This window comes from Scardinius erythrophthalmus, assembly GCF_964197995.2.
Source record: "Scardinius erythrophthalmus genome assembly, chromosome: 7".
In the NCBI taxonomy this organism is placed as follows: domain Eukaryota; kingdom Metazoa; phylum Chordata; class Actinopteri; order Cypriniformes; family Leuciscidae; genus Scardinius; species Scardinius erythrophthalmus.
The window spans coordinates 30,529,272-30,555,664 of NC_138227.1; the positions used below are offsets into that span (position 1 = coordinate 30,529,272).

Consider the following 26,393-nt stretch of genomic DNA (forward strand, 5'->3'; position numbering starts at 1 on the left):
CGTGATACCTTTTGGACTGCTGCACATGAGGCCCCTGCAGTGGTGGCTCAGGACCAGGGGGTTTTCCCCGAGGGGCAACCCATTTCGCACAATCATGGTCACGCGCGATGCTTACGTGCCCTGGTTATGTGGAAGAAACCTTGGTTCCTGTCCCAGGGCCCAGTGTTGGGAGCTCCTTGTCGTCGCAAACTGCTAACGACGGATGCTTCCCTCATGGGTTGGGGAGCGATCCTGGAGGGTCGCTCATCTCAAGGTCTGTGGGAAGACCATCATCGTTCCTGGCATATCAATCGCCTAGAGATGTTAGCTGTGTTCCGGGCTCTGAGGAGCTTTATCACAGATCTCAGGGGACACCATGTGCTAGTACATACGGACAACACGTCGGTAGTCGCCTATATCAACCACCAAGGGGGTTTGCGCTCGCGCCAGTTATCCAACTTGGCACGCCATATCCTCTTGTGGTCCCAGGGGAAGTTACTGTCACTCAGGGCAGCTTACATCCCCGGGGTCCAGAATATAGGAGCAGACACTCTGTCGAGGCAGGGGCCGAGGCCCGGGGAATGGAGGCTCCACCCCGAGGTGGTGGAGCTGATATGGAGGGAGTTCGGCCAAGCACAAGTGGATCTGTTTGCGTCTCGAGAGACGTCTCACTGTCCACTTTGGTTCTCCCTCATGCATCCAGCTCCTCTGGGACTGGATGCTATGGTTCAGACGTGGCCGAGGCTACGTCTGTACGCCTTTCCCCCAGTTGCTCTGCTCCCGGGAGTTCTGGAGAGAGTTCGCAGGGACCGGGTTTGCCTGCTTCTTATAGCCCCGCGTTGGCCGGGCAGTGTATGGTTTTCCGATCTGGTCTCCCTCCTCGACGGGAATCCTCTGGAGTTACCCGTCAGGAGAGACCTTCTGTCCCAGGCAGGGGGCTCAATATTTCACCCCCGCCCAGAACTGTGGAACCTGTGGGCTTGGCCTCTGAGGGGGCCCAGCTCATAGAGTCAGGTCTCTCAACTGAGGTTGTTGAGACCATTCTACAATCCAGAGCTCCCTCCACGAGGAAACTTTATGCCCTGAAGTGGAGAGTCTTCACTTCTTGGTGTAGTGACCGTCGGTTGGACCCAGTTAACTGCCCGATTGGTACAGTGCTGGAGTTCCTGCAGGACCGGCTCACAGCAGGTCTAACCCCGTCCACTTTAAAGGTTTATGTGGCGGCCATAGGTGCTTACCACATTCCTTTGGGTGGAATGTCTGTGGGGAAAGACCCTTTAATATCCCGTTTCCTTCGTGGCACTTGGAGGCTGAGGCCTGCAGTTCGCTCTAGGGTTCCGCCATGGGACTTGTCCATTGCATTACAAGGCTTGTCCCTGGCCCCCTTTGAGCCCATTGAGGAGGTTCCTGAGAAGTTTTTAACGCTGAAAGCTCTTTTCCTTCTTGCTATTTCCTCTCTCAAGAGAATAGGGGATCTCCAAGCATTGTCGGTGGCTCCGTCATGCTTAGAGTTTGCTCCGGGTATGGTTAAAGCGTTTCTTCATCCAAGACCGGGTTATATTCCCAAGGTCCCCACTAATGTGGCTAGACCTATTGTTCTGCAGGCCTTCTGTCCTCCTCCCTTTCAAAATGCTGACCAGGAGGCTAATAATTTGCTTTGCCCTGTGCGGGCGTTAGACGCGTATGTCCACAGAGCTGCCCTGTGGCGAAAAAGTGATCAATTATTTGTGTGCTTTGGGTCCCCTAACAAGGGAGGTCCAGTGTCTAAGCAAAGGATGAGCAAGTGGGTGGTCGAGGCTATCTCACTTGCTTATGAGGCGGCCGGGCAGCCTTCTCCTTTGGCTGTCCGGTCGCACTCTACTAGGAGTATGGCGGCCTCTAAGGCTCTTATATCAGGAGTGTCTTTACAGGACGTCTGTGATGCGGCGGGCTGGTCCTCACCGCACACTTTCGTCAGGTTTTACTCTCTGGATCTAGACTCTGCTCCAGGGTCTCATGTTTTGTCTTCCTAGTGCTGCTCTCCAGATTACACACAGGACAGACATTCGTAGCTATGGAGGCGTTGGTATAGACGTTCCCCATAGCGTACTTTTCGACGCAACGGGAGTTCCCTTGAAAGGGAACGCCTCGGTTACGACTGTAACCTCAGTTCCCTGAAGAGGGAACGAGCGTTGCGTCGCCTTGCCATATCTCCTTCATGCCTGTCAGCTCGACTTCAGACTTGTACGAAGCTTTCGTTTTCTGTTTCGGGCCGGCTTTTATAGCTTCCTGGTACGTGACGTCACCCGCCTCTGACGTTCCGCCACACCATTGGACTGATTTTACATGTGCTTCAAGACGTCATCACGCATAGCGTTCCCCATAGCGTACTTTTCGACGCAACGCTCGTTCCCTCTTCAGGGAACCGAGGTTACAGTCGTAACCGAGGCGTTTTCTCCGTGCTCCCAATTTAAAACATTTACGGTATTAACGTTATTAGTCATTTTGATAAAGTTTTGGCTAACTATAAACAATCTTCTAACGACTGAAATAGCTACCGGATGTGCCGTGTCAGTTTAGCGGAAGTCGGATGACAAAATGCGGAAGCGCGAAGTATTAAAAGTGGGCGGAGCGGAATAAGGTGAATATGCAGCTTTTGAAATTTAAACTCGCGACTGACACCTGTGGCCAAAAAACGGAACTGCTCTTCCTTTCTGCTCGCTCTCGTACGTTTCCAACAGAAAATAGGAAAAATAGGATACAGGCTTATAGGTGCACCCACTGTGAGCTGACAATGTGTCAGTATGCTCATCAGGAGATGTTTGAGTCATAAATGAAAAAAAAAAAGGCTATTGTTACGTTTATTTCTGGGAAAAAGTTGCATATAGCCTCTTTAATGTTAATTTCAACTTTTACTAATATATTATTAAAATCAAGTTGTATTTGTTAATATTAGTTAATCCACTGTGAACTAACATGAACAAACAATGAAGAGCTGTATTTGAATTAACTAATGTTAACAAAGATGAACAAATACAGTAACAAATGTATTGCTCATTGTTAGTTCATGTTAGTTGTTAGTTCATGTTAGTTCATGTCACTTATGTTAACAAATTAAACCTTATTGTAAAGTGTTACCCTAAAATTTATATAAATTATAAAGTATACAATTATAGAAAATTGCAAAAAAAAACATTCATCAATTAGTACATTTTTAAAAGAGTATAAAAATTGAGTGACTATAGTGTATTTAATCTTCAAAAAACACAGCTCATTAATTCCTACCGGGACGAAACAAGTGATTGGCTTGCGCGACTGTCACTCTCCGTCGCCATGACTACCGCCGCTATTACTGGCTCTGCCCACGTGCGCGCAGTCGCGCACCCGTTTTTAGGTGGGAGTGAATGGAATTAATGAGCTGTGTTTATTGAAGATTAAATACATTAGAGTCACTAAATTTTGTATACTCTCTATTTCAGAGTACTTGCATTTTAATTATGTATTGGTATATAAAGACAGTTTAAACAAATTTGAATAAAAGTTTTTTTTAGACAATTCTGACCTACCCTACCTTTAAGTCAAGTACTTAAAAAAACTAAGTACTTTTGTAATTGTACTCTAGTAAAATTGGAAAAAAGAGTACTTAATATTTCACTGGATAAATATTTTAATAAGAGTATCTACTTTTACTCAAGTACTTGATGTGTATACTTCGTCCACCACTGGTAATGAATTAGCCTGGTTAAAACCAGACCATTCTCAGTAGTAACTGAGTTATGGTCTGGCAAAGCTCCATAGACAAATCATTTCCAAAGGGGCGTCACCAACGGACGTCGCTTAAATGTGTCTGTCTGGGTGCAGTTGGATAGACCTAAAACCAATCAGAGCGATCGTCATCGTGTAAAGCCATATGCTGCATCCCAATTCGCCTAAGTTACACTACGCCATAAAAGTATGTACTTTTTTTGTGAAGAAAAGGTATTTACTTTTGAATGTGTAGCAAAAAAGTAGGCAAGCTTTGGGACATAACTTCGTCATCTTTATCAGACGGATCTGTCGCGTGCATTCTCTCACTTAAACTGCCCTGTCAATCATCGTGTCACAGTTAAAATCCTCTATTAAATCGAATTTAATTTCCTACCGTTTCGGAGAGAAATGTAGTAGCACGTTCATCTGCCAGTGGGTCTTTCATGGAGACTGTCCTCATGTGTTTGCAATTTGAATATAATAATGCATTTAAAAGTTGAACGGACTTCGCTCAAATGCCTCTGGCCGCGGATACACTTAAAACCAATCAGAGCGATCGTCATTGTGTAAAGCCCGCCTTAACTTTTCTATTTGGTGCCGTGATTTCTTGGCCATGGAAATGGGCTTGAATGAGCTCTTTGCCAGACTACTGCTCGAAGAAAATCTGAATTTGCCGGAAGTTGTCTGGGTTTTTCCCGGCTAGTAATGAATAGTAATCTGACCAACTTTTTTACGGAGTGTCTATTTACACTAAATGCAAATAGCCCACCTTGTTGGCAGAGGCTATTTACACTAACTCCGATGTACTAAGATGTACAGTATGAAGGGCTTTATTGTCCCAATAAGGCGGAATCTATTTAATAATATTAATTAATTTACACTCTTTATCATTATTGCATACAGTTTAATGTACAACAACACTCAGGTGCAAATAGTATGTGCCACTATTTTTTAAGTATAAATAGCATCTAACTACTATTTACACTCATTGCAAAGAAAATACTGCTATTTTACTTACTGTAGTGTAAATATAATCTATTGCTATTTGTACTTAGTGCAAATACTACTTAATGCACTTAGTGCAAATTCTACTTAATGCACTTAGTGCAAATAGCTGCTGTCTTTTTTTTTTTTATCTTTGTTCAAAAGCTGTTGTGAACATAATGTCGACCCAATTTTTTTTCAGAGGCTGTATCTCAGCCAAACTTTGATCAATCAATATGAAACTCAGTAGGCTTAAACACCATGATCTGAGGGTGATCTAATCTGAATGTATTAAATATAACATGCGGTGCAATTAAATACAAAAATCTTAATAGCATTTTGTGTTTTGAGATTCACATTGTAGAGCCTTTTACTGTTCTTAATTTTTCTCTTGTGGCCTATACGTATAGTGAAAAAACAAGAAGAGAAGTATTTTGTGTTAAACAAGTTGTTTTTTAAATGGGGAGTAAGCTAATCTAATATCTTTTATTATCATCGCAGCCATCAGTTATGTGGTGATGCGCTATGAAATTATTGCGGGGCAAAGTAATTGTAGGTAGTATTTAATAATACAATTTAATAATAAAATTAGCATAATAATAATCATTCAGATCATCGCAGGAAGGGTGACGCCAGGCCTCACACTGTTTTTGGAAATGAAAACCACATTTATTTCTCAAAATGTTTTGGTTATACAGCAGCTTACAGTAGCGACTCAAATACTTTCTGTAAAGTAGGATGTACGCAAATGAATCTCACCTGAGCTGTGAGATGTAGGGCAGACACTGGAGGAATCCCCTCACTTCACTCTCTTCATCTGTCCAGTCTATCAGCTCTACTGGTTTCTTCTCTGTTTGGAGTTTCAGCACTTCTAGGAGGATGGAGCTCTTTCTCTCTGAGAGCTTTATAGACCAAACTATTGATGACAATGGAATCAGATGCAGAAAGATCAGCAAAAAAAAAAAAAAAAAAAAAAAGTTGATAACTATATTGATTTAAAAGTGTCACTCATGTCTCACCGTCAACCGGTACTGGTGTTTCCTCACTAGGTTTGCTGGTGACGTCCTCATAGACAGCAGAGACTCTGGCTCTATAGCAGGTGCTGTGAGGAACAGTTAAAGTACATTCACACTGAGGTCCTTGTGTTGGTACTGATGACCAGCCCTCCAGTCCTGCTTCTTTATACTCAACCAAATACCGCAGCACTGGACAATCTTCATTAGCTTCAGCTCTCAGCCAGTCAAATCTGAGAGTGTTTCTGTTCAGTTTATTCACTAAGGGTTTCCCAGGAGTTGCTGCAAGTGCTGTATGAAAGTTCATAATCTTGCTAAAGTTACTCATACAGCCCTTCTCAATAACCAAATACCTCAGCTGAAATTGTTTGCCTGATGTAAGTCCTGAAATAATGAAGGTTTCCTCAACAGATTTGGCATCATAAAAGATCTGTTTCCAAGTGTTCTTGTTCATTCCATCATCACCCAGAGCTCTGTACTCCACCAAATACCTCTCAATGCTTCTGTTTTGTCTATTATTCATTTTTAGGGATATGCTACAGTGTTTTATGTGAGATATTTGGATAAGATTTGGCTTTGTCTGAAGTTTCATATTTCGGCTCATGATCGTTCCAGCATGGTAGAACTGCACACAGTGTTCTGGAAAACCATCATCAGGTACAAATGCAGCAATGAACTTGGTTTGCTTTGTATCTTCATTTGTGTTTTTGGCATCAATGAACACTTTTAAGTCAGAAAATACTTTCTGACTTACACAAACGTGCTTTAATGACTGAACTGAATCTTCTAGCTTTATGCAATCAGACTCTTTCTTTAATTGAATGTGCTCCTTCAGTGCTCTGAGAAAATCTTCAGCCTCCATTGATGAAATAGTGAAGCAGAACACACTGCTCATCGAAGGATCATTAATGACATGCTGAAGCTCCTCCTGTGATCTCACAATAGTAATGTTCACTGCTCTGCACTCATTTAAAACTGCCAGCTCAGTTTTCTTCTTTTCAAGCCAATGATGTGTGTTCTCTGGATTGAATGGAGACTGAACACAGTTACTGATGAGTTCTTGAAAACTCTTCTCTCCTTCACCTTCCTTGACATTTATGGATTTAATAATCTCAGCAGCTTTTCTCTGAAACTCTGTCATGTACTCTTGTAGAAATTCTGAAAAGTTTTGAAATTGTTCTTTCAAAGCAGGAAACACAGTCAGATTATCATAGTCTGTTATCATGTCCTGACACACCCTGATCTGTTTTCTCAGATGTTCCAGAATGTTCTCAGCTCGATGCACCAAGTTTTCACTGACTCCACTCAGAGCAGCACACACTGAGCTCTTGTCCAGTTTCTTCAGAGGATACAGCCAGACCTTCAGAGGAACTGCTCTCTCACCTTTAGATCCAAGCAGTGTTGGCAGAGAACCGTAGATCTCCACAGCCTTATCAAAAGACACTGGACTCTTCCAATCACCCACATCAATGTACAGACTGCAGTCATATAAAATGCTGTTTGCCTTTTCAGTTTCATTAAGACTTGAGAGCACATCTCTTGCACTGAGGGTGGTGGTGAGCTTCTTGATAACATTCTCCATTTCTGTATTTTTCCCTGTGCTGATTCTCTCATTATCAAAAACGAAGAAAGCTTGGGCTCCATAGAACACAGCGATGATCACATGTGTTGCTGTGGTTGCATTAATCACTGAGGTAGGAGCTCCTTCCTGTAACAGTATTTGGCTGATCATGTCCAGTCTGGTGGTGGTTTTATAGTGTAGTGTAAATCTGTCCTGATGTTGAGACTGAACTGGGTGATTCAGAAAGGCTGCAGCTCCATTTAGCTCCATCAGTCCACACAGAGCACTTACTCGTAACACAGGTGACATTTCAAATACTTTGCATCTCTCCGGAAGGGAGTCATCTTCCAAAACCTTTAGATGTGTTTTCGGTAGGGGCCAAGATATTCTGTTACTTGTTACAGTGTGGTTATCCCAAAGATTACCGTCTGTAAACACATTCACAGCACATTCTACTTTAATTTGACTTATTCGAAAAAATATTCAGTCCATCTACACATACAATATCAATTTACATCACAGAAGCCTAAGAGGAGGGAGTATGGAATAGTTTGAAAAAAATCATAAAGTCAAAGAACAAAGCACTTTTATTTAGCAAATTTATTAGTTGCATCTATTATTAAAGGACAAAATAAAAAATAAAAAATAGCACTGCAAATTGTAGGATGGAAAAGGGAAAATAACATGAACATGTACTTACAACATTTGAGCTTTTAAAATGATATCTGTTTTAAAATAGTATTATAATATTATATATTATAATAAGCTAATAGTCAGGGTAAATTAGTAGGATAGACCAACCTGAAATAAATGATTCATTCCGATAGTCATACAACATTCCAAGATCCAAAGGACGACTAAGCGCCGTAATCTCAGTTACATCCATAGGCAAATCTGTGAGTAATTTGGGGGGGAAAGTGCACACTATTACATTTAGATCACAGCTATTTTAGAAAAGCCCTTGAAAAGCATTATTAAATATATTGAACCATGATATATACAGAAAGATTAAAGCACATCTCTTTGACTGGATTACAAGACACCATAGTAAACATTACACCCTCTTTCCCAGTAATATTTCACAAACTATATGTTTAAACTCATAACAACAAACAAATTTAAAACAAATAAAAGATACTGTACAAACTTTTAAAATATAGCATGTTTTCTGGAATTTCCAAATTGTGCGGCCATTCACTGATTTCCACATAAGAAGCAAATCATAATACTCAGTAAAAAATAATTAATCTGAGGTAATGTCATGAAGTCGAGCCAAGATTTAATTTCAAATTATACTATTTATATTTACTCATTAAGAGATGCTTTTATCCAAAGTTACTTACAAATAGAAGCTATTTCTATTTTTTTACTTGAAATGATGTCGAACACCAAGGTAGCTAAATCAAGTTACTGCTAAAGAGGAGTGCCAGTCATACCATTAGAGGAAAATCCACTGTAGAAGCACTTAGTGGGATTAAAATTTTCAGCCTTTTCATCCCTTGAAATCTAAGCAAAAAAAAAAGATATTTGAATATTGTCAGAAAAACTAGTAAAATGTTTGTGTTTGTGCTGCAAATATCTCTTTGAGGTAACCACCACATTCAGAAAATGTTCTCAACGCTCTGATTTCTTCATTTACCTCTTCGATGACTCTGACTTGAAGCTCTTTGATCTCCTTGATGTCCTTACTGACTTGTATTGACATAGTAGCCTAAACAAAGAAGCATCAGTAGTTTAAGCTAATTTACAAAACAAACTCAGCAAATAAAGTTATAATAAAAATAAAATACACATTCAAAAGTCAATACAACTCCAAGGTCACCTGTGTAAACAAAAAAATGAAACACTCTCACTAATCAATGAAGTGGTCTGCACTGCATAATAAATATATTATTCGCACTTTGTCTATGCTATGTTGATTCGGCGGGGACTAGTTTAACATGGAGAGGTGGGGTACAGTAATAATTACCAGAGCTTCTCAGTGATTTTAGTCCCGTCCGAACGTGTTTCAGTAATCATTATGGACAATGTCAGTAAAGATATCGGCGACTTTTATCTCAGTAAAATGGTCTGGAAAAATTACCTCAGGTAATACTAATCCCGTGCAAATAGACCCACTGTAAATATGTACGTAAATATTTAGTCATTTCCTGTTTAAAAGTAGTTTTCAGTTTTTTCAAGTATGGAGACACTTGAAAAAGCATTCAGTTGCGTTCTAGACGCTGGGACAAGTCTGTGGCAAAACTCAAGAGTTTTCCACATACCATTCAGATCAGAAATAAGATCAAAAGCAGTTGTTGGAGACACAAAACATCTTTTAGCGTTAGGTAAGTGCCAATTACCAACACAATCCAGTCTCAAGTTAATTAATACATTGTTCGACATAGCGGTATAAATGTAGGCTATGTTTTTGCACACGTGATATCAGGAATCAACGTAATACGCACATGACGACAGGAGGGTGACGGCGATGTGCAAATCAAGTTACTCCTCCCACTTCTGCTAGTTTTACTGAGATATCTTATCCCGTGCAAATTGGCCATTAATATTACAGACATCCTGTGGTAAAATTACATTACTCCATCTACCCTTTTAAAGTTAATCCCGTCCGAATCGGTCTTTAGATTGCAGAACACTGCATGAACAAACAGTCATTCAGCTTGCATTAAAAAACTCTGGTGATTTGATTTCTCAGAGCCTGTGGACATGTATCATGATGCTTCTTTTTGAGTATGAGGTGATGTTTCTTCAGCTGTTTTAATGTGCCACCATCCCACCGTCAGGCTGCTTAAACCTAAATTATTAGGAATGCTTTGTCATTACTGATTGGCTTATGGACTCGGATTAGATATTGCTCTGATTGTTCATTGCATTCATGCACTCAACAACCAAGTCTGTGACTGGTTACAATCTAAAATGTTTTCAATAGAAACCGTTTACGTAGATAAAAGATCAAAATCAGAATGCAGTAATCCGCATGTTTCGCGATTAGTTAATCAAGGACCTGTAACTGTAATCACAATTATTTTTAATTTAAATATGCAGCCCCTGTAGCTATTTATTATGCCATAAATTTCTATGTAATTTTACAATCACCTCCACCAGGTTGTGCCTCTGCAGTGCTGGTACTGTGTAGTGTTGTCTGATGTGGGTCTCACAGTAAGACACAGTGCAGGTCAAACAGGATTTAACAGCTTTGAGCTTCTTCTCAGTGCAGATATCACAGGGCACATCTTCAGGTCCAGCGTAACAGGGAGCAGGAAGGGCAGGACTAAATCCTGCCTTCTGGAGTTCCTCAATCAGTTTAGACAAAGCAACATTTACACTCAACACTGGACGACTTCTGAACCTCTTTCTGCACTGAGGACAAGCGTAACCTCCAGCTTGAGTCGGTTTGCTCCAGTAGATCTCAATGCAGTGTTTGCAGTAACTGTGTCCACAGGGGATGGAAACTGGATCTTTAAAGACCTCTGTGCACACTGGGCACTTGTAGTGATCCTCTTTCAGCAGAGTGGCTGAAAGTGTGCTGTGGAAACATCTGTGGTTATTACTTTCAACAGTAATGCAAAGATTGTAAAATTTAAAAGTAAAATTAAAGCTGCAAGCAGCATTTATCGGGGTTCAAGCTATTAAGGCCTTTAAGGGGTTTTAAGCACAAAAGCATCAAAAGTTATCAGGTTTTATTTAGCATGTAACCACTGACATAATAGATGGAAAAGACCATTTACAGCCAATACAGGCAATGTACCATAGGAAATATATGGTTTTAAAGCTTTTTAACAGTTATAGCGCCACCTATTGTCCGATCTCCATAAAATTTGGAATGCTTGTTAATGATGTTATGTCACATATGCTCACCGATTTTTGTGAACTTCTGAGTTTTCATTTAGGATTTATAGGATTTTTAATGTATTTTGCCATGCCCATTTTATAAATGACCCTATTAGAGCCATCCAAATGCAAAATTTCTACTTTTTTTTGATAGTTTTTGATCTAGAGAGTCCAGAGAATTGTCCTAGACTGGTCTGGTTCCGATCGGGCGAAAAACCTAGGACTAGTTTGCAAAAGTAGGTTTTTATCATGTTTGCGAATATTTAATGAACGGTTTGATTGACAGCAATGGTTCTTGAGGCAAAGTTGTTCAGGATGAGGAGATCTATCAAATGATATGCATATTGTGTGGATATTTGTAACACCACGTGATTACAGAGCCTTAAAACTCGTTAGCACCAACTAGTGGCCGATTTCTTTCAAAATTCTTACAGACCTCTAGGGCCTTGAGTCGAACATGCCCATCGAGTTTCGTTCCGATCGGCCTCCGTTAACCTTGTCTAATAGGTGCTCAAATTTCATTGGCCGATGGCGGCCATGTTTTTTGAGGTACGCCAATGTCCTCATACACATACATGGCGCCTTGGACCAAGACACTGCATACCAATTTTCAAGTCAATCGGACTAACGGTCAGGTGGTTATAGCCTGTTTTATGTTTTTTTCATGTTATAGCGCCACCATGTGGTCAATCGCCGCGGTTTTTTTACTGTGACCTCAGATTGACCTCTTACACATGTGTACCAAGTTTGGTGAAGATACCTCATTTAAAATGAAATCGGAGATATACGTTTTGTTCGTCAGACGTCCAGCTTTCCAATGATATAAGACACTTGAGTCTACGTCATACGGTCTAGTAGTTATGAGCAGTTTTGCGCTTTTGGTTGCTATAGCGCCACCTATGGGCCAATCGGGGTCATACTTTTATAGGTTCTCCCCAAATTGAGGACTACCATTTGGCCAAGTTTCAAGGTTCCAGCTCTTACGGTTTGGTCTGCACAATGCGTTTTAGGGGAAAATAATAATAATAATAATAATAATAAAAATCAGTACAATTACAATAGGGTTTCAGCACTTCGTGCTTGAACCCCTAAAAAGTAAAAACATGAAGATATTGGTGTGCCTAAACCTTCAGTGTATAGTGCCTACAATTTGATATTACAAAATGAGACACTTTTAAAACAACATTGTAAATGAAAAAAAGATATGCTACAAAAACAAGCACAGTACAGCAAGAAAGCTGACTTTAATCCCCAGACAGAGTAAGTTCTCATACTTCTCTCCCATGTAACTTTGTGCTCCACTGTTGAACGCAATGGGTCTACCCATTGACTGTTCACTCTTTACAGACAGGAGTGAGGGTGCTGGAGATGCTGCCTCATCTGGTCTCAGACTGTAAGAGTAAAAACATAGTTGTTTGATTTGTTAATAGGACCTCTAATGTACACACAAGCTCATAGTGTTGTAATAAGTACAGTACTTCAGTACAAAGTTGATACTGAAAATGTAACAAAATGTAACGATGGCAGTCTTTCTGCAGTACCGATTCAACACATACAATTACAATTCTTATACAGATTCAGATACAATTCTTTAAATTGACAGCTTCAGTGATTGTAAAAGGAATGCTCTTTGCTCACGGTTTTGCTTATATCACACTTACATTTTGAATAAAAGTTTTATTTTTCATGTTGCTAAGAGGATATGTGTATAGCAAAATTTCAGGAGTGACAACCAAATTTAATTATTAGAGTTAATCTGTTAACCCTTGTGTGGTGTTCATATTTTTGTTACTCAGCCAGTGTTCGTGGGTCTGGTGGACCCGCTGCATTTTTGGGTTTTTAATTCAACACAATCAAAAATGTTATGTTAAAATACTCAACAGATGTTTACTTCATCCCAATTAGAAGCAATATAAACAGTTTTTATGGTTAATATTTTCTCTTTACCTTTGTTAGATCACATTTAAGAATTGCAACCTCGTGTGGGAATGGCAGGAGTAGAAACACTAAACTCACTCTTGCACTCTTTCACACTTACACCCAATCTATCTCTCACACGCACGCACACACACACTCATGCACACACATACACACACCCACAACAGACACACACAAAACACCCCCCCCCCATACACACACACACACACCCTAAACCTACCAATCACAGAAAACTTTTGGCATTTTTTTGAATTTCAAAAAACACCATTTTAGTATGTTTTAGTATGAGGACACAGATGTCGTCATAAACCATGTTTACGTTGTAATACCCATGTCATTATACACATTTTTGTCCTCATAAACCATATACAAGAACATACACACACTAACAGCAGGCCCTGACAGGAGGAGGACAGAGTAAAGGTACACAGGACCTACAATTTCCACACTTTTATTAGCCCCGGGTCCAGTGGACCCGAACATCCTGTGTGTAAAATAAATGTGTAGGGGGGGTGTACAGTGTGTTTTCATTGAAAATGTGTTCTGATATATTCCTCACAGAAAATGAGCCAAGGCCAATGAGTCTCAGTTTGAAAAAATAATTAGTTGTATCATTTTTCTTTTGATAAAAAATGAAAACGGGTCCAACAGACCCGAACACCATACAAGGGTTAAATTATAATTTTGTGAGTCTCTATTTTAAATAAAAGTTAAATCGTTAAAGACAGTGTGTTAATCTTTTTTAAAAAAGACAACTGGTAGAGAATCATGACATTTTTGTGGTATTGGTAGCGAAGTACTGAATTTTTATATTGCAGCCACGCTACTTTGAATAGACAATCACATGCATATCTGATCAAAGAATGCAAATTCTCATACCGTTTAACACTGTAAGGCTGAGTTCTGTCTTTGAATGCAATCGGTCGACCCATTGATTGGTTGCTTTTTAAAGAGAAGTATGAAGTTACAGGAGATGCTGCCTCATCTGGTCTTAGACTGTCGGGATGAGACAGTTTGTTGAGATTGTTAAATTCAACTTTAACAATGTAAAAGAGTCATACAACATATGTGACCCTGGATCACAAAACCAGTCTTATGTTGCACGGGTATATTTGTGGCAATAGCCAACAAAACATTGTATGGGTCAAAATGATAGATCTTTCTTTTATGCCAAAAATCATTAGGATATTAAGTAAAGATCATGTTCCATGAAGATATTTTGTAAATTTCCCACCTTAAATATATAAAACATTTATTTTTGTGAATGGATGCAGCACTATCGCCAATAGAAATGGGCAACTTTAAAGGCGATTTTCTCAGTGTTTCGATTTTTCTGTACCCTCAGATTCCAGATATTCAAAGAGTTGTATCTCGGCCAAATATTGTCCTATCCTAACAAACCTTACATCAATGGAAAGATTATGTATTCAGCTTTCAGATGATGTATAAATCTCAATTTTTAAAAAATTACACATAAGACTGGTTTTGTGGTCCAGGGTCACATATGAAAAGGAGTCATACAACAAGAAAAGGATAGTTGTATGTTTAATAAAAAAATTCACACAACAAACACACCATTTAAAACAAAGTCAATTACCCATTGTAATTTGGGGTTTCGTTGCTGAACGCAATTGGCCGATCCATTGACTGATCACTTTTCATAGAAAGGTGTGAGAGTGCTGGAGATGCTGCTTCATCTGGTCTCAGACTATGAGAGTATAAAAGAGGTTATAAACAACTATCTCAATGACATACAAAACACATAAAATTACCAGTCATGCTCAGAATCTTTTGAAAAGAAAACATGATTAAAATATATATTTCAGGCCTGGATTGGTCTGGCTACTTGTTTTCATCCACTGCTCTGCTTGGTTTATTCATTCATTTACTTATTCACTATAATGTGACATTTTTCCTGCACAAGGAACCCAAATGATTTCCGAATTCGACATTCGATAATCCATCAAATAAATCGGATACTGCTCTTGACTGCGGTGTCGGTTTGTTTGCAATTTTAGACCTTTGAAACATGCATTTTAATGCTAATAAAGTTTTTATTTTTATTTATTTATTACCTTTATTTAACCAGAAGGAAAAAACTCATTGAGATTAAAAATCTCTTTTCCAAGAGCATCCTGGCCAAGACAGGCAGCAGCACAATTAACAAGGTTGCAGACATAAAAACATATAACATCATCATATAACATATAACAATTTATGCCTGTAATAAATAGTGAGTTACAAGATAATAAAATATCAAAGTTTCATATATATTTATCACAAGCGATAAACAACAGCAAGGATCATCCGAATAGTAAGTCATAACATCTACAGCCATTTTGTGTAGCTTCCATGTCATTTAAAAGTAATTTAAAATCAAGCAATGAAACCGGCTCCTGAAGATTCAGGACATTTTGCAGCTGATTCCAAGCGCAGGGGGCCGCATACTTAAACGCCCCTTTTCCCAATTCAGTCCGGACTTGAGGGACAGATAAAAATAATTAAGTCCTCAGAACGAAGACAATATCTTCCTGTACCTTTCTTTTTGATGCAAGATTGAAGGTATGGGGGAAGCAGACCAAGAATAGCTTTGTAGATAAAAATGTACCAATGATTAAGTCTACGGGTGGACAATGCAGACCAACCAACCCGATCATACAAAGAACAGTGATGAGTAAGTGCTCTAAAACATTAACAAATTAAGACGTTTTAGTCTGGTTTCACAGACGGGGTTTAGATTAAGCTAGGATTAGGTCTTAGTTTAATTAGGACAATTGAGTAGCTTTTATAAATGTGCCTTGTAATAAAACATTACTTATGTGCATCTACAATGGCACTGACATATTGTGCTCTTCAGTCTGCTTTAGAAATGTTCACAGCTTCATCGGAATGGTACAAAACTTGGTAACTTTTATGGCATTTGTAATGTGAACACGTCTCATGACCACCTTTACTATAATTTATCAAGTTCTATTGTTTTTATTGAAGTAGGCTACACTTTAACTAACTTGTAGAATTTATAATAAATAATCTGTTAAGGGAATAGACTTAAAAAAGAAAGAAAAAGTTCAAATGTGAGCCATCAATGGTCTACCTGTAATGATATCCTTATTGTAATAAATGCTATATTAAACAATTAAACAATTACAAGATCTACTTTTTTACAAGGCCAAGTAAAAGATAGAATCAAGAGGTTTAAAGTATGGACCTTCTTGAATTATTGACTAAACAAATGGTTTTCCTCATGTGTAAAATGTGTTCTGCTTATATGACAGATATGCCTATTGGGAGACAACCAGTTCCCCCATCTCAAACAAAAGCGAACAAAATAGAGTAAATAATCTTTTGAAAGTAACTTGATGCTTCAAATAAAGATAGTATCGATTACATTGTTACACCAGTAGGTGGAGACAAGTGACTGTTAAAAAATGTACTTGTCATTGAATCATTCATTCAAAAGATTTGTTCAAAAACACTGATTCATCCAGTAACGAAATAAGTGACATCTTTATAATTGAGTCCTTGGACCATGTATTCAAACAGATTAAAAAAAAAATAAAATTAAAATTAAAATTAAAATTAATTAAAAATGTTTTTGTAAATAGACTGCAGCAACTAACATTATACCAGACCCTCTAGTAAATTATTTTTTCCCCTTTTTTTTTTTTTAGTTGTCTATTCAGAATTGTGGGAGAAATTGTGACCTTTTTTTTTTTTTTTTACTGTGATTGTCTGTTTCCAGAATCTTGCAGCTCAATGAGTAAAAACAGCATCAACAGTTTCATGTGATGAAACGGGTTGTGAGAAGGAGGGGGAGAACAACTCATTAATAGGATACTCTTTAAATTGTGGGTTGGGGAATTGAATTAGTTGTTTAAGTTATTTCAGATAATTCAATTAGAATAGAATAACATGTTTAAGTAGCAACGTTTTAAAAAAAAAACTTTGCGCAACTTGCATCATTAAGCCAGTTGGAAGAGACAAGTGACTGTCTTCATGAGTGAACAATTGAACCATTAAATGAACAAATTAGTCCAAAAACATTGATTAATTTAGGAAAGAAAAAGTAGGCTAGCTGAAACTGATCTTTGATGCTCATACTAATTGCTCATATATGCGTCTGGACACAGAAGAATTGCATTGGCATTTGATTGAAATGTAACATCTATGCAAAATAACCATTGAATCGTTTATTTAAGGCCATTCCCATTTCGAATATGTGATTGTGTATTGCCAACAATAAGCATAAAAAAATTCTGCATTTCCATTTTGTAGTGTGGATCATTCATTGCAACATTTAAACTGATTCTCATGTTTAAGAATCTGTTATACAGTATGCTTGACAAAATAATATATGCTACTGCCCACTGACATGCTTTTAAAGCTACTGTCGTCCTTTTTTTTTTGGACTTTAAACACCTTAAAATGCACATGTCTAGATCAGGAAAATCTAAATTATCGCAGGGAGCATGCCCCCGAACCCCCCTAGCAACATCATTTTTGGGATCTCTGTATTTATAAAACCCTGCGAATGGCCCTGATGGTAACATCCTCAAAACAAAAAGTTTTATAAAATGATACATATCACATTTCAACCCTTTTAAACCCTTTTAAACAATGTTTTATATAAAAAGGTTTATCCAAATTATTTTGCATTTTAGAATGCACATCAGCTTCCCTTCCCTTAAAACTGGATTCACCTTTAAATGTTTAATAATTGTTGATTTTAAGTGCTAAACTGAAAGGCTGCCATCCAAATATTCCTCAGTTTTCTTTAACCCGAGGACAAATGTATTTAAAAGGTTTGTATATTTTTATTTTTTTATTTAATCAGGAACAGTACACATTAATAATACATAACCGTAAAATGCGACAGATTTAGCCAACACTGGCTAATTTTCATCCGTTGTCCCTTCTGCAGGTTGATGTTAAGGACATATACAGCACAATGCAGAAAAATAACAAATAAAAAATTACCATACCATAATACCTATAAATGTTCATAATTTTGATTTAACATTAAACATCTTTTCAGCTTTTTTGAGAAACCACAATGACCTGTTATTTGTTTTAATTCTTTCAACTCCGTTGGAAGTCTATTCCATTCATGTGTTCCTCTAAAAGCCAAAGATAGCTGACCAAAGGTAGTTTTTCTTAATGGCACCTTACAATCACCCCTAATACCAGCTCGTGTATACCGTCCTGTTAGCTGATCAATATAATCCTTAACAACCGGAGGAGTAATGCCATTCAGAATTTTAAAAACAAGTATCAAATCAGCATATTGAATCAAATGTTCCCAACTTAAAAGGGAATACTCTGCTAAAATACTACAATGATGAAAACTATTTTGCTTTTAATCTAGAACCTTGAGAGTTTGTTTATATATGTTTTCAATGGGCTTAAGAAATGACTTGAATGTTTTTGTCCAGGTAGTCATACAGTATGTAATATGTGGAACAATCATTGAGTTCATAAATAAGACTGCTGCCTCTGTAGTCAAGCAATTTCTAATAAATCTAAAATTTGCTAAATTAAATTTCACTGTATTTATTACTTCCTTCACATGTTTTTAAAAGAAAGCTGAGAATCTATTATTATTCCTAAATATTTAAATTTGTGTACTACCTCAATTTTCTGCCCCTAGATAAATACTGCTTTTGCGTCATGATCTGGCCTTGTAAACTGTAAACTGTAAACTGTAAACTGTAAACATGTAAACTGTTCAATTATATATGAATCACATATGCTGATTCCTAGACAATGTATCTTTAATTTGGCCAAAATCAAAGCAGAGATTCTGTTGAATAAACATGTTTGTGCCACACACAATTAATACATGTTGTTCATTGACCTTTCACGTGCCTGTCTTGATGATAATTAAGAAAATATTGTTTGGAGGAAACATGGAATTGGCCGTTTTAATGCTATTATAGATTAATCAATAAAATCCAATAAATCCAATATGGGATCCTTTAAGCACTTTGCATTCAGTTCAGAGATTCTGGAGTCACCTTTTCATTACCATGAGATCTCGAAGTGCTTTGGGGGAAATTAGAGGAACTTGAATGCTATAAAAGGGTTATTGTGAGATTTCTTTAACATTTACAGTGGTTCCTGGAAGATCTCTTATGTTAAAGCCAGCATCTGGAGGAACCCAATGGTTCAGTGAGGCCAGAATAAGATTATTATCCTATTATTATTATTATACTTAAGTTTGATTCAGTATACATGCTTACATTTATTATAGGCCTATTTTATTGGATTCTTATTGAAATGACTGGAATTCACCAGTGAACATTCACAGAACAACAGATAATTTTACTGCACCTGAACTCTGTTGAAATGGAAAATGTTTTCTGCTTGTTGTGACATATAAGGTGTAACGATCACCAGCTGGAGTGCCTCTGAGAGTCACCAGAGGGCACTCCACACCAGATTGATCACTTCACAAAACTACAATTCCCATAATGCTTCATACCTGGGACTGATTGCGCACTCACCTGCATCTCATTCAGACATTCCATATAAACCACACTCAAACAGAAGATCACTGCGAAGTATTGCATTGCCATGGACTGTAATCACTGAGCGTTTTCCCCTATTCTACTGTTCTGTTTATTGACCTTGGATTGTTATCTCGTTTCTGTCTGTTTGCTGCCTGTCTCGACTTGGATTGATCTTGGATTGTCTCTTGCTGCCTGCCCTGAACTTCTGCCTGTGACCTGACTACTCTGTGTCTGTTCTCTGATCACCCTGTTTTGCTGTTGCCTGACCCTTGCCTGTTTTGATGTTCCTTCATTAAAAACTGCAAATGAATCCTACTGAGTCTTCCAATTTATAATACTAATACTACCAATACTTCGCCGCTTCAGATCCAGCAGCCGAGAAAGAACCGAGACCCACCATGGACCCACTAATCAGTCTCTTCCGCCTCAGCCAAGGTAACCGATCTATAGAGGAATATGTTGAAGAATTTTGTGAGCTCTGCCATGGGGTAGACTTGGACGATGCAGTCTTAAAGGATAGTTTCCGATATGGGCTTGAGGACATGTTAAATTATCTCATGCCTGACAACACCCCTCAATGGTCTTTATGTCAATATATTGAATTCGCCCTAAGGATAAGCGGTTCATCCTTTTTAGAGTTCTCAACGGGCCTGAAAATTACAACCCGATCCGACCCGGCCTGTGGCTTTTAAAGCCCGGACCCGATGTAACCCGACACATAAACATGAATTATCTGCCCGAACCAGGCCCGCGGCCCGACGCCGCGTCGGATTTTTTTTTCTCTTATACAAGTATTATCATGACCAGCAGATGGGAATTCAAATCAACCTTTAATGTTCACGCCTTTTAACAATACAAACAATACAAACAACTGAAACAATAAACTTTAAATATATAAAAAGGCTGTAGTAGTGACGGTGAATTCACCTGCGACAAGTTTACTTCTCACCAACTCCATCTTCTTCTCCAGGCTAAAGGCGTGCACGCACCGGCGTCAGGTCTGCCCCCGCCCCTCTCCATGATGCACGTTATACGCAGCAGCCAGACATTCTTTACGGTGAACGGCAGCGATGATTAATAGCCTAAATGTTTTTTTTTTTTAGATAACGCCCGAGGTCCGACCCGACCCGACCCGAGTCATTTGATTATATTTTCGACCCGAACCCGGCCCGAACCCGCGGGTCCCGTCGGGTTTGTCGGGCCGACCCGACCCGTTGAGAACTCTAATCCTTTTCTATGGGACCTGTGGATGAGGGTTCCCATGAACTTATCACACCCATTGAACCAGAGTTCTGCTACACCTCAACTGATTCCCCGGACTCTCGTTACATCTTAGCAGAATTCCCCGAGCCCTCTACTGCTGAGGGGGCGTTTCCAGAGACCGTGCCTGTCACGTCTGCCGATCCAGAGACTTTTCACGTCACGTCTGCCGATCCAGAGACTTTTCACGTCACGTCTGCCGATCCAGAGACTGTTCACGTCACGTCTGCCGATCCAGAGACTGTTCACGTCACGTCTGCCGATCCAGAGACTGTTCACGTCACTTCTGCCGATCCAGAGACTGTTCACGTCACTTCTGCCGATCCAGAGACTGTTCACGTCACGCCCGCCGAGCCAGTGTCTCCAGACAAAATGGCCGCCGCCGAGCCAGTGTCTCCGGACAAGATGGCCTCCGCCGAGCCAGTGTCTCCGGACAAGATGTCTGTCACCGAGCCAGTGTCTCCGGACAAGATGGTCTCCTCCGAGCCAGTGTTTCAGGACAAGATGGTCTCCGCCGAGCCAGTGTCTCAGGACAAGATGGCCTCCCTCGAGCCAGTGTCTCCGGACAAGATGGCCGTCGCCGAGCCAGTGTCTCCGGACAAGATGGTCTCCACCGAGCCAGTGTCTCCGGACAAGATGGCCTTCTGCAGGTTGATGTTAAGGACATATACAGCACAATGCAGAAAAATAACAAATAAAAAATTACCATACCATAATACCTATAAATGTTCATAATTTTGATTTAACATTAAACATCTTTTCAGCTTTTTTGAGAAACCACAATGACCTGTTATTTGTTTTAATTCTTTCAACTCCGTTGGAAGTCTATTCCATTCATGTGTTCCTCTAAAAGCCAAAGATAGCTGACCAAAGGTAGTTTTTCTTAATGGCACCTTACAATCACCCCTAATACCAGCTCGTGTATACCGTCCTGTTAGCTGATCAATATAATCCTTAACAACCGGAGGAGTAATGCCATTCAGAATTTTAAAAACAAGTATCAAATCAGCATATTGAATCAAATGTTCCCAACTTAAAAGGGAATACTCTGCTAAAATACTACAATGATGAAAACTATTTTGCTTTTAATCTAGAACCTTGAGAGTTTGTTTATATATGTTTTCAATGGGCTTAAGAAATGACTTGAATGTTTTTGTCCAGGTAGTCATACAGTATGTAATATGTGGAACAATCATTGAGTTCATAAATAAGACTGCTGCCTCTGTAGTCAAGCAATTTCTAATAAATCTAAAATTTGCTAAATTAAATTTCACTGTATTTATTACTTCCTTCACATGTTTTTAAAAGAAAGCTGAGAATCTATTATTATTCCTAAATATTTAAATTTGTGTACTACCTCAATTTTCTGCCCCTAGATAAATACTGCTTTTGCGTCATGATCTGGCCTTGTAAACTGTAAACTGTAAACTGTAAACTGTAAACATGTAAACTGTTCAATTATATATGAATCACATATGCTGATTCCTAGACAATGTATCTTTAATTTGGCCAAAATCAAAGCAGAGATTCTGTTGAATAAACATGTTTGTGCCACACACAATTAATACATGTTGTTCATTGACCTTTCACGTGCCTGTCTTGATGATAATTAAGAAAATATTGTTTGGAGGAAACATGGAATTGGCCGTTTTAATGCTATTATAGATTAATCAATAAAATCCAATAAATCCAATATGGGATCCTTTAAGCACTTTGCATTCAGTTCAGAGATTCTGGAGTCACCTTTTCATTACCATGAGATCTCGAAGTGCTTTGGGGGAAATTAGAGGAACTTGAATGCTATAAAAGGGTTATTGTGAGATTTCTTTAACATTTACAGTGGTTCCTGGAAGATCTCTTATGTTAAAGCCAGCATCTGGAGGAACCCAATGGTTCAGTGAGGCCAGAATAAGATTATTATCCTATTATTATTATTATACTTAAGTTTGATTCAGTATACATGCTTACATTTATTATAGGCCTATTTTATTGGATTCTTATTGAAATGACTGGAATTCACCAGTGAACATTCACAGAACAACAGATAATTTTACTGCACCTGAACTCTGTTGAAATGGAAAATGTTTTCTGCTTGTTGTGACATATAAGGTGTAACGATCACCAGCTGGAGTGCCTCTGAGAGTCACCAGAGGGCACTCCACACCAGATTGATCACTTCACAAAACTACAATTCCCATAATGCTTCATACCTGGGACTGATTGCGCACTCACCTGCATCTCATTCAGACATTCCATATAAACCACACTCAAACAGAAGATCACTGCGAAGTATTGCATTGCCATGGACTGTAATCACTGAGCGTTTTCCCCTATTCTACTGTTCTGTTTATTGACCTTGGATTGTTATCTCGTTTCTGTCTGTTTGCTGCCTGTCTCGACTTGGATTGATCTTGGATTGTCTCTTGCTGCCTGCCCTGAACTTCTGCCTGTGACCTGACTACTCTGTGTCTGTTCTCTGATCACCCTGTTTTGCTGTTGCCTGACCCTTGCCTGTTTTGATGTTCCTTCATTAAAAACTGCAAATGAATCCTACTGAGTCTTCCAATTTATAATACTAATACTACCAATACTTCGCCGCTTCAGATCCAGCAGCCGAGAAAGAACCGAGACCCACCATGGACCCACTAATCAGTCTCTTCCGCCTCAGCCAAGGTAACCGATCTATAGAGGAATATGTTGAAGAATTTTGTGAGCTCTGCCATGGGGTAGACTTGGACGATGCAGTCTTAAAGGATAGTTTCCGATATGGGCTTGAGGACATGTTAAATTATCTCATGCCTGACAACACCCCTCAATGGTCTTTATGTCAATATATTGAATTCGCCCTAAGGATAAGCGGTTCATCCTTTTTAGAGTTCTCAACGGGCCTGAAAATTACAACCCGATCCGACCCGGCCTGTGGCTTTTAAAGCCCGGACCCGATGTAACCCGACACATAAACATGAATTATCTGCCCGAACCAGGCCCGCGGCCCGACGCCGCGTCGGATTTTTTTTTCTCTTATACAAGTATTATCATGACCAGCAGATGGGAATTCAAATCAACCTTTAATGTTCACGCCTTTTAACAATACAAACAATACAAACAACTGAAACAATAAACTTTAAATATATAAAAAGGCTGTAGTAGTGACGGTGAATTCACCTGCGACAAGTTTACTTCTCACCAACTCCATCTTCTTCTCCAGGCTAAAGGCGTGCACGCACCGGCGTCAGGTCTGCCCCCGCCCCTCTCCATGATGCACGTTATACGCAGCAGCCAGACATTCTTTACGGTGAACGGCAGCGATGATTAATAGCCTAAATGTTTTTTTTTTTTAGATAACGCCCGAGGTCCGACCCGACCCGACCCGAGTCATTTGATTATATTTTCGACCCGAACCCGGCCCGAACCCGCGGGTCCCGTCGGGTTTGTCGGGCCGACCCGACCCGTTGAGAACTCTAATCCTTTTCTATGGGACCTGTGGATGAGGGTTCCCATGAACTTATCACACCCATTGAACCAGAGTTCTGCTACACCTCAACTGATTCCCCGGACTCTCGTTACATCTTAGCAGAATTCCCCGAGCCCTCTACTGCTGAGGGGGCGTTTCCAGAGACCGTGCCTGTCACGTCTGCCGATCCAGAGACTTTTCACGTCACGTCTGCCGATCCAGAGACTTTTCACGTCACGTCTGCCGATCCAGAGACTGTTCACGTCACGTCTGCCGATCCAGAGACTGTTCACGTCACGTCTGCCGATCCAGAGACTGTTCACGTCACTTCTGCCGATCCAGAGACTGTTCACGTCACTTCTGCCGATCCAGAGACTGTTCACGTCACGCCCGCCGAGCCAGTGTCTCCAGACAAAATGGCCGCCGCCGAGCCAGTGTCTCCGGACAAGATGGCCTCCGCCGAGCCAGTGTCTCCGGACAAGATGTCTGTCACCGAGCCAGTGTCTCCGGACAAGATGGTCTCCTCCGAGCCAGTGTTTCAGGACAAGATGGTCTCCGCCGAGCCAGTGTCTCAGGACAAGATGGCCTCCCTCGAGCCAGTGTCTCCGGACAAGATGGCCGTCGCCGAGCCAGTGTCTCCGGACAAGATGGTCTCCACCGAGCCAGTGTCTCCGGACAAGATGGCCTCCGCCGAGCCAGTGTCTCAGTACAAGATGGCCGCCGCCGAGCCAGTGTCTCCGACGAGATGGCCGCTGCCACGTCGCCTGAGCCCTCAGCAGAGATGGCCGCCGACACACCTGAACCTGAGTCCTCAGCAGAGATGGCCGCCGACACGCCTGAACCTGAGACCTCAGCAGAGATAGCCGCTGCCACTGTGTCTGTCCCTGTCCCTGAGCCGGTGTCTGTCCCTGTTCCTGAGCCGGTGTCTGTCCCTGTCCCTGAGCCGGTGTCTGTCCCTGTCCCTGAGCCGGTGTCTGCCCCTGTTCCTGAGCCGGTGTCTGTTCCTGTGCCATGGTCGCCTGAAGGGTAGTCTCCGCCCTGGCCGCCTGAAGGGTCATCTCCGCCCTAGCCGCCTGAAGGGTCGTCTCCGCCCTGGCCGCCTGAAGGGTCGTCTCCGCCCTGGCCGCCTGAAGGGTCGTCTCCGCCCTGGCCGCCTGAAGGGTCGTCTCCGCCCTGGCCGCCTGAAGGGTCGTCTCCGCCCTGGCCGCCTGAAGGGTCGTCTCCTCCCTGGCCTCCTGAAGGGTCGTCTCCTCCCTGGCCTCCTGAAGGGTCGTCTCCTCCCTGGCCTCCTGAAGGGTCGTCTCCTCCCTGGCCTCATGAAGGGTCGTCTCCTCCCTGGCCGCATGAAGGGTCGTCTCCTCCCTAGCCTCCTGAAGGGTCGTCTCCTCCCTGGCCTCCTGAAGGGTTGTCTCCTCCCTGGCCACATGAAGGGTCGTCTCCTCCCTAGCCTCCTGAAGGGTCGTCTCCTCCCTGGCCGCATGAAGGGTCGTCTCCTCCCTGGCCGCATGAAGGGTCGTCTCCTCCCTGGCCTCCTGAACCGTCTGCTCCGCCCTGGCCGCTAGAAGGGTCGTCTCCTCCCTGGTCGCCTGCACAGCCGCTCCGCCTTGGCCATCCATTCTGCCGCAGTCTGCAGGTCCTTTTCTGCTCCACGGACCTGGCCCTCCATCCCACCCCCGGATCCGCCTCCGCTCCACCTCCCTCCTGGACTGTTATGGCTATGTAACGATCACCAGCTGGAGTGCCTCTGAGAGTCACCAGAGGGCACTCCACACCAGATTGATCACTTCACAAAACTACAATTCCCATAATGCTTCATACCTGGGACTGATTGCGCACTCACCTGCATCTCATTCAGACACTCCATATAAACCACACTCAAACAGAAGATCACTGCGAAGTATTGCATTGCCACGGACTGTAATCACTGAGTGTTTTTCCCTATTCTACTGTTCTGTTTATTGACCTTGGATTGTTATCTCGTTTCTGTCTGTTTGCTGCCTGTCTCGACTTGGATTGATCTTGGATTGTCTCTTTCTGCCTGCCCTGAACTTCTGCCTGTGACCTGACTACTCTGTGTCTGTTCTCTGATCACCCTGTTTTGCTGTTGCCTGACCCTTGCCTGTTTTGACGTTCCTTCA

At 40.9% G+C, this 26,393-nt stretch overlaps 1 protein-coding gene across 1 annotated transcript in view; it reads right to left on the reverse strand.

Annotated features, from left to right (window-relative positions):
* Positions 1-26,161, reverse strand: part of LOC308693795 (uncharacterized protein) — a gene marked incomplete at its 5' end in the record, with an annotated part of 80,081 nt that extends 53,920 nt beyond the window's left edge. The window contains 7 exons of the mRNA XM_081370893.1: positions 5,449-5,605; positions 5,709-7,691; positions 8,700-8,769; positions 8,903-8,974; positions 10,360-10,789; positions 25,910-26,019; positions 26,096-26,161. Coding sequence (XP_081227019.1) covers positions 5,449-5,605; positions 5,709-7,691; positions 8,700-8,769; positions 8,903-8,974; positions 10,360-10,789; positions 25,910-26,019; positions 26,096-26,161 — 2,888 coding nt within the window. The remainder of the gene's footprint in view (positions 1-5,448; positions 5,606-5,708; positions 7,692-8,699; positions 8,770-8,902; positions 8,975-10,359; positions 10,790-25,909; positions 26,020-26,095) is intronic.
* Positions 26,162-26,393: the final 232 nt, after the last annotated feature.